Source organism: Heliconius melpomene, chromosome 18, assembly GCF_056956725.1.
Source record: "Heliconius melpomene rosina isolate 202511_hmr_F chromosome 18, ASM5695672v1, whole genome shotgun sequence".
NCBI lineage: Eukaryota > Metazoa > Arthropoda > Insecta > Lepidoptera > Nymphalidae > Heliconius > Heliconius melpomene.
This window is the reverse complement of record NC_140406.1, coordinates 4,426,350-4,435,303: the sequence shown is the minus strand read 5'-3', so window position 1 is coordinate 4,435,303 and position 8,954 is coordinate 4,426,350. Positions and strand designations below refer to the sequence as shown.

The window sequence follows — 8,954 nt, the reverse complement described above, 5'->3', positions numbered from 1 at the left end:
AAAAATGAAACTAGCAAGAAACAAATGTCGTTCGAACTACTTATATTTAACACGAGTAGGTTTAGTTTCCTAATTTTAATATCTCAATACGAATCCTATGCTTTTATGAATATACAAAGGAAACGATATATTGCATTTTCTATTAAACAACGCTAAATAATTAATCAAATAAATTTAAATATTATTTATCATTTTTAAAGTCAACTTTTTTTTATATTTTATGAAAAACAATAATTTCACTACAATAACTTACTTGCATAATAAGATATATTATAATATTATAATAATAAATAAATTATAACTATTCGATTATTTAATAATAAAAAAAATATTGTCTTATATTAAAAATCAATTACTAAGGTAGAGCAGATATCATTTTTGTTTATATTGTAGCTTGTGCCATCTATCAGAACTTCAGACATATTTTTATTACTTAAGCAGAGACCGAGTCGCTTGTCATTGGCGTTGGAAAATAAAATCAAATATAGATGGCAGCACATTAGAACATAGTTTATGTAGCGATGAGATTGTAGATGGCACTAAGTATTTATGCCACTTTAAAGTTCTTTAAATTTTTAAAATGTCCAAAGAATGGAATAAGGAATGAAAATAAAATTAAATTTATGTGATTATATACTGGGTGAAAGCGTCAGCGCTCTTTTTACGGGAACAGCATATAGGGTAGAATATTTCAAACCCATACCTAAAGAAATTAATAAAGATACCTCAACAGTTTAGATGTAGGATTTTTTTTCATTTCACGCTGTTTATCCATACCTGTATTTCGTGCGACGCAGTTTTGCATAACGATACCAATAACGTTAACATATACTACTACAAAAATACTACTAAAGGTTAAACAACTTTGGTTTGACTCCCTTTGATAAAAAGTTTAAATAGTAATAAATAATAAAGAAAATATTGTACAATACATAAATTTAATAATAAATCATCATAAATCACAATAATATTATTCTTTCCACATGAATATTTAACAATTTCCGAAAATGTCATTTATTAATAAATAATAAAATAAAAACTTCTGTTGTTTTTTTAAGTGTTACCTTTTATATATTTTTGTGTCACAATTTTCACACTTTTCGCTCAATTCGAACCATTAGGTGTTATATGGCGAAACTCAACCCACGCTATATGTTGTTACAATAGCGAGGAAAAAAATAAATCATTCCCAGAAGTGGGAGTCAAACTTACAGCTGCCGCGTTTACAGTTGTGCCCCAGCGCCACGACGGACTCATCTTAAAAAACTTCTTAGGCCGTTTCATAAACTATATAATAATGTCAGCCAATCAAATTAACTGTACAGACCCTCTACTCTTAAGTAGAAATTACAAATAAGTGTAATAACAATCACTCAGTAAATGTCACAGCAAAATATAGCATCAGCAAAAAAAAATATAGCAAGTAATAAATAATAAAATCGCCTTCGAAAAGAAAACGAGCTTACCTCACATCAATATAAGATTATTTTCATTTGTTTGTTCTTAGAATTGTTACGTCATTTCATTCAGAATTCAATGGGATGCCAATATAAAAAAAATATGCAAGTTTTGTCCGAAAAAAAATGGTGTTGACGACTATATAGAAACTCGATAATATATTTGACTGGATGAAACTGGATGTTCTCTAAAGAAAAATGTTTTCAATTAAGAATGTTCTCAGTTACACACAATATAATAGACATATGGTAATATAATAGACAGATAGTATTATTCTTATATGAACTTTACAAGAATCTTTATTTATTTATTATTATTGTTTTTCTGTTGCTATTTTTATGTCGTTGTGATTACTTATTTGTGAGTGTTTTCCAAGTTCAGTTTTACAAAAGATGGCCTTTAAAAAATATTTATAATTTTAAATAAACATCATTACACTTTCATTTAACATATTATAACAGTCACAAAACACATTTTAGATAAATAGATAAAATACAAAATAACTATACAAATTTATTTTATATAGGAACACTTAACATTGTCATAATATTTCTTAATGCCAATTTCATTCTAACCCCTGATTTGAACTAGTTCACTATAAAACCTTATTTCCTGTTTTAGTTACCAACGGCTACAATAACACAATAAATAAAACATATAATGCTAGAACTATCGAGGGAGTCATGTCACAAAACAGGGTAATTTACAAAATCTTTTAAATGGCAACGTTACTTGTCTTTTTTTAGGTTCACGCTACCCTACATAATTATAATGGAGAGAAGGAAGGTTCGCAGAGAGAACTTGAGTGAACCAGAGTTCCACCTCTCAACACACTGACTAAAAAATTTGGCGGAAAGTGGAGAATGGAGTGTCTTAACACTAGATTCCCCATTCTCCTGCCCTGCTATAATTATTTAAAAAAAATATAGAAGTATCAAAATCGTATTTCATAGCACTTTCAGTGTTTACAGTCGTCATATAATTTACCGCGGTTCTGTTGTAACATGACTCATTAGACAGATTCTAACTTACCATACTTCCAACGTAAATAAGATTTATTTTAATAGTTTAAATTATTATTACAAAAACAGAAAAGAACAAAAACAACAAGATTAATAGAAAAAGAACCAATACTCTCTTTTATTTCTTATATCACATTTATATATGCATAAACGTTTTGTAATTTTATTTATAGAATGAGTTTAATTTCACTCTTATCATATATCATCACAAATGTGACTATAAACATATGGGGTTTTTATTATATCTATATGACTATTTATACATGTAATCACATTGTTGCTATTCAGCAAATTTATCTTGTAATATTACAAATGAGATGTTTATTTATATAATAAGCTAAATTTATTGTGCAACATTTAATAAAAACGTAGTCGCACTAAACAAATTTAAAGTACGGAAACACAGTTCGCGAGGTCTAAGTTGAGCTTTCCATTTGTGTGAGTGACCTAAACTGGTTTAAACAGCTTTTTTACAACCGGCCTACACTTCTTGTACTCATAGCAGCGTCACATGTTTAATTCTTAATATTTTATTTTTGTGTTCGATTTATTAAAACTGAAAGATAAAAGACACTGGCTCTATTATTGTACAAGAATGGAAAAAACCAAGTGGTGAATAAAGTGTGGACACAATGATGTTTTTGATGTTTATGATGGAAAGATTAATTACTAACTCAAACAAAACGTCAGATGAATGTAAAAATATTGAGAATACAGTGCCGGGTATAGAAGAATTGATACAATAAGTTTTTTGCTGGAATTTGTTTTAATGATTTTGTAATAACAAACTTTAATTTAATAGTTTTTTTTTTTCTGGTGATACTTTTTTCACTCACACAATTGCAAAGATGCCACGCGATCTGTAATAAGTTAATAAAATGAACCACCTCTATATATAAATCATGTTATTTTAATTTTCAAAGGCTATTTGGAAGAAAACTGATTATTTATGTATACCATAATATTTTTATTATGTGGTTTCTTGATCATCGTTCTTGGCGAGGTTGGGCTCGGACTCCGCGCGGCGTTTAAGTCCGTCAGCGTCCGGGGACGACGGCCGCTCCACTGACTCCTCTGTCGCTGATGCTGCTGCTTTAATATCCGGCGCACTGCGGCTGACATCCTGGTGGTAAATAAGAAAACATATACTAATAGTTTTTTTAGCTACACGCTCTATTGCGCATAGATTAGGTTAGGCAGAGGGAACTTAGTGTTGGGACACTCCGTTCCCTTCGTACCACCAAATTTTCGGGACTCAACGTAGCGCATTGTCTTTTTACCATATCAAGAAATTGAAAATGCCCTGAATGCGAATGGAAACAACAAACATTGCTCTTGCAGTAAGATTCTGAGCAGCAGCGCCACAACGGCCTCAAACTAATACAATGAAACCTGGTTAATTGGAATCTCAAGGGGCCATTGATTTTGTACCATTGAAAGAAGTTTCATTTACCAGTTTTCCTAAGGTAAATCTACAGTTGTTTCATTTACTAACGCCAAACGGTTACATACGGATTTGTTAGAAAACAAACGTTTTCTAACAAATTACTTGAGGTAATTTCGGGACAAAGTGCCGGGACATCAATGAAATTCTCAATAATTGAGGGTTTCCCACTTATCCAGGTCCCAAATAACCAGGTATCACCAGGTACCCATTCTATTGCTTACCAGGTCTGGCTCCATGTAATCCGCAGGTTCTTGTTTAACTGGCACATTCATTTTGTCGTTAAGATAACATACACCGTTTAAATCTATAGCACTATTAGAAAAAATTGCCGCAGCCCCTGCTGACGAGTCAACCAAAGGTTCAGCCTGAAATTAAATCAAATTTTCATTTATGAAGTAAGTGCGTCAGAGTAAAACATAGACTACAATTTATTCATATATTATGCGCACAAAGTGCGACTGTAAAATCGACTGGTAGTGGGTTCGATCCCCACTCGAGAAGATTAAATATTTATTTAAATTTATATTTCCATCTCTTCGCTAGTATAGAGGCAAAACCGCGGCACTGAATTCCACCAATTAACACGCGAGGCCTTCAAAATTCGGAGGAAAGTGGGGAACGGAGTGTCTTAACACTTGGTGAGGGAACCTAGTGTTAAGACACTGCTTACCCTACTGTGTGCGGGATACAGCGTGAAGCTGATTTAATTTCATTTTTAACTACAATTTATGTAAAGATTTTATATAATATAATTGTCTATTATATAATAATAAGTTAAGGCGGAAGAAGCCGCGTTTGAGTGGCTAGTATATACATATAGAGAATAAAAAATAATAAAAAAACTTACCAATACATTTTCAGGTATCATCAACTTCAGTGGTTGCATTGGCTTCCTATCTGTTGGGATCTCCAATTCGGACACTTTATGGGCATACAAATATTCCTTGTTATCTTTCTGTTCTCTGAAACATACAATATTTATATTTTTTTGGATCATAGTAGCGATTTGTTTTTTTTTCTCAAATGTCATTCCACATTAATGACAGAAAAATATTTTAGAATTTGTATAATAATTTGAATGTAGCGGTCACTCCCTCATCTCTTCAAAATCGTATTCAGTGTACTTAAGTATGTATTACGTTTTAAATATGTAGGTACAATGATGTCAAATATGTTTGTTTATGTAAACATAAATTTAAAAAAAAACATTTTTAATTAATCAATTACTAAAAATTATTTACTTAATAGTTTTCTTACCGCTTAGGCGTAGTGTGATGGCTATCAGGTTTCTCATTTTGATGCTGAGATATAAGGTCGCAAGCTTTTCCAAGAATTACAATAGACACAAGCACCCTTATAGATATTAGACATAAATAGGCTATAAATATTAAAAACACTGCTGCCAACCTATACACAAAAAAAAACATATTAGTACTTTACGTAAATATTCTTAAATGAAGTATTCGAAAAATTAACACTTACCATATGTATTTTTCACAACTTAGCATATATATTTTTTATTTAATCAAACTCAAATAATTTACTTCCACCACTCAACACGTAATGGCTTAAAAATTGGGCGTAAACGTAAAGTAGGTAACAGAGTGCCTTAACACTATTTAAAAAAAGAACACCTCAAATAACACTAACCCGTCAATTTTGACCGCATGTACCAACACTCTGGTTATGACAACTCCTAAAGGCAATGGTATGAAGCCCATTCTCCTTGCAACTAAATCTGAATGGTCACTAAATGCGTACTTTTGCCTCGTTTGCGCAACATCGTAAGCTAAACTCACTGTGTATTCTCTATACACTCCATAGGGAATTTCGTTAAACCTGCGAAAGTACAAATCATCATAAAATAGGGTACTTCACTAAATCTGTCAAAGTGCCATATGCAAATGAGGACATAATTATAAGAATTTCGACGTAGCTTGATAAGAACGAATGGCTTAGTGATCAGAGAGCGCTTAGATTTCTTGTTTTCCAAGAGGTTTAAATCCTGCTATGTTCAATGTTTTCTAAAATATTTAATCCATATTTCCATTTCTTCGCTTTGGCGTCAAGGCAAAGCATACTGTTGAGTTCCGTTACTTAGAATTCGGCGGTAAGTGGGGGACAGTGTGTCTTAACACTAGGTTCCCTCTGTCTATCCTGCTGTGTGCAGGATACAGCGAAAATGTGATTTTCAATTTTTATAATTAACTTTGCTATAAGTTATTTTTACTTTCCATTCGGATTCTCTTAAATAGACAATTTTTAAAAGAGTCAATAAAGAAAACTTAATTTTCCCAGTGCAGAGGCAAATTTTTGAAACATTGCATTAGGAGCATTACTTTCTCTATTCAAACAAGGACCCTAACTACAACCCTTGTTTTTACCATATGACACTCTCCACCAAACCACGACGGCCTCCACTCACTAAAACAAATCATAAATACAGCCAGTAGAGGCCTGTAAAATAGACACTTCTGACATTCCTTTGAACTTGACGATTCAAAAGTGCCTGTAATAACCTAATTTAATAAAGAATATTTTGATTTTGAAAATAATGTACCTTGTAATAAAAGCATGTTTCACCCAATCTATTATAACTTCAAACGCAAGCACAAGAACACAGTCCGGTGCTAATATCCAGAATCTCTCCTCTTTCCATATATATTCCTTCATAGTTTGAAGTACAACTATGAACAATAGAACTGACAAGTGAAGTCGCTCCCTCACATCACTACAAGACACTTGAAATAGATTGTTTTTATCAAATTTCTTAAAAACACTTCCCTTCAATTCTACAAACTGAAAAACAAAATTATGTTTATTAAAATTATATTTTAAGAATTACTTTAAGCATGAAAAATAAAAAATATAATAAATTAAAAAATCACAATGACACATTAAGGCTATTGTGGCCCAGCAGCGCAGTGTCTCATTGTAAACACAAAGATTGTGAGTTCAATTTCCACCTGGTGCAAAAAAAATATTTCATCACTCTATTAAGAAGATAAAGTGTGAAGGTGACTTTTGCTACCCATCACGTAACAGAGTGCCATCAGCCTAGGTTCCCTCCTGCATAAACTAAAGGAACCAAAAATAATGTACAAATAAATTAAATAACATACATGTTGTTGTCTTAAATTAAAATATAGTTTATGACCTACAGTAAATATTGTGGAATATTGATATCCATATGGTGGGTGTGATCCCCACATAGGGAAATTATGATATTTAGATTATTTTCATTTCAAATATTTCCTCAGCCTACCTTGCTATGGCTTAAAAGATTGAAGCTGCAAAAAATATTTTTCATACTTACATTATTAGACATCATTATTATAAGAAGACTTTTATTATTTGAATTAAAAGCTACATTTAGTGTTGTCGCTTGAAACAATACTAATAAGCTGTGAAGAACTGAGTTAAAGCTAAGAAAACGAATTATATATCAGTAATATTGAAACGTAAATGCAGGCTTATGTAGCACAGTGGCATGTCTGCCTGAGTCTCAATCAGGGTAATAATAATAGGGTAATTAATTATTTCCATTTTCTCACTCTTGTTACAAGAATGGCATGAGTACCACCACTCAACTCACCATTTCACAAACATTAGGCTGTTAATGAAGAATAAAGTGCTTTAGCACTGGCCACTCTTTGCCTACCTTGCTAACATGGATAATGTGAAGTAAACAAAAAAAATGATGAAAAATAATATTTCAAAGGATACAGACATAAGTCACTGCAAAAATTAAATGTGGTATGACACCTAGATGTTCCCTTTTCCTATCACGAGGTTCAGTGGCTGTCCAAAATAAGGCATCAATTGTATCTTGTCCGAAAGCAGAGAATAATCTATCACCAACTTCTAGCATATTGTAAAATATATATAGCTTCATAACACTTTGACTTTTTACTAAGTGATACATCATATTAGTGTCTATATAGCACATGAGAATACTACATATCAATAATATTAAACCTTTAAGTACATCACATGTCTCAGCTGGCTTGAGTATACTTTTACTAGGGTTAGAACAGAACCTAAAAAAAATTTTACAAAAATAATTATTATAAACAATGATACTAAATATGTACAAGATAGTTAGTATACATACCCAAAACATTTTTTAAAGAGCCTATTAAAGAATGACCAGAAAGCCATTATAAATCTTAATGGCAAGAATGTGTAAACAAACAAAAGTGAATCTGCACATTGGAAAAAACCGTAAGCCATAAACTTTTCTAACTCCTGTGGTATTTTTATAAAAGAATAAACCTTTTCTCTTCTTGCCGAAAATCTTTCTTCATCGTGTTCCAATAAATATCCTCTTGTAAGTTCAACATGCAAAAATGCAAAGAGTGAAGCATTTCTATCACTTTCTACAAAATAAAACGAAATTAATAAAAATATATGATATTAAACAACTTAATGTAGTAGTAGGAGAATAATATAACCTTTATATTTTGTTCCTTTTTCATTTTTATCAATGATATCACCTGAACAATGTTGTATGTTTGTTATGCTCTTGAATCGTAACCTTTTAGTATGCTCCTGTAAGTCTGCGTTTTTTAACGTCATATTAAAAAATATTTACTACTCTGGCCATACGTAACCCTTTAAAAATATCTATCTCTCCATTTAGAAATTTCACAAATAGTTTATGTATATGTGATTAAAAGAAAATATTTTGATTCATTAGTATTCAGTTTTGACGTAACTATGATGAAATGACAGTTAGGCTGATGATGAGATGTCTGACATTGACTGCTGATATAAGTGTTGACAGACGCAAGTTTTATGAAATAAAACAAAGTTCCGCTACTGTAGTATTAGTACTGACCTAATATTATACGGTATGCTACGGTGTTGTAAGACATATTATAACGTAATATATAATCAATTTTGATTACTTACACATATCGTATAGAAAATGGTTTTGATAAATCATTTTTATCATTTTCTCTCATCTGATTTCTTATGTCTACTTGTAATTCATAAATGTGCGACTATATTTATTTTCTATTTCT

At 31.3% G+C, this 8,954-nt stretch overlaps 1 protein-coding gene across 2 annotated transcripts; it reads right to left on the bottom strand.

The window, feature by feature from the left end:
- Window positions 1-1,959: 1,959 nt before the first annotated feature.
- On the bottom strand, window positions 1,960-8,673 carry LOC146529286 (protein TAPT1 homolog). Of its 2 annotated transcripts, XM_085201543.1 has the most exons (11): window positions 8,382-8,673; window positions 8,042-8,306; window positions 7,654-7,967; window positions 7,244-7,341; window positions 6,488-6,726; window positions 5,578-5,766; window positions 5,185-5,334; window positions 4,775-4,889; window positions 4,149-4,292; window positions 3,438-3,603; window positions 1,960-3,340 (listed from the first exon to the last, which is right to left on the bottom strand). In XM_085201543.1, exons 1-10 carry the CDS (start codon window positions 8,503-8,505, stop codon window positions 3,451-3,453), a joined length of 1,791 nt encoding a protein of 596 aa, XP_085057669.1. In that variant the 5' UTR covers window positions 8,506-8,673; the 3' UTR covers window positions 1,960-3,340; window positions 3,438-3,450. The 2 variants fall into 2 exon arrangements, with proteins under 2 accessions (XP_085057669.1, XP_085057668.1); XM_085201542.1 differs by having other exon boundaries at window positions 1,960-3,603.
- Window positions 8,674-8,954: the final 281 nt, after the last annotated feature.

Bases quoted from the DNA above. Each gene is read 5' to 3' on its own strand.
- LOC146529286 (XM_085201542.1), bottom strand. From the start codon at position 8,505: ATGACGTTAAAAAACGCAGACTTACAGGAGCATACTAAAAGGTTACGA. The intron at 8,307-8,381 runs GTTATATTATTC...TTTATTTTGTAG, and splicing joins AAAAGGAACAAAATATAAAG to AAAGTGATAGAAATGCTTCA. The intron at 7,342-7,653 runs GTATCCTTTGAA...GCTTTAACTCAG, and splicing joins TTTTGCAGTGACTTATGTCT to TTCTTCACAGCTTATTAGTA.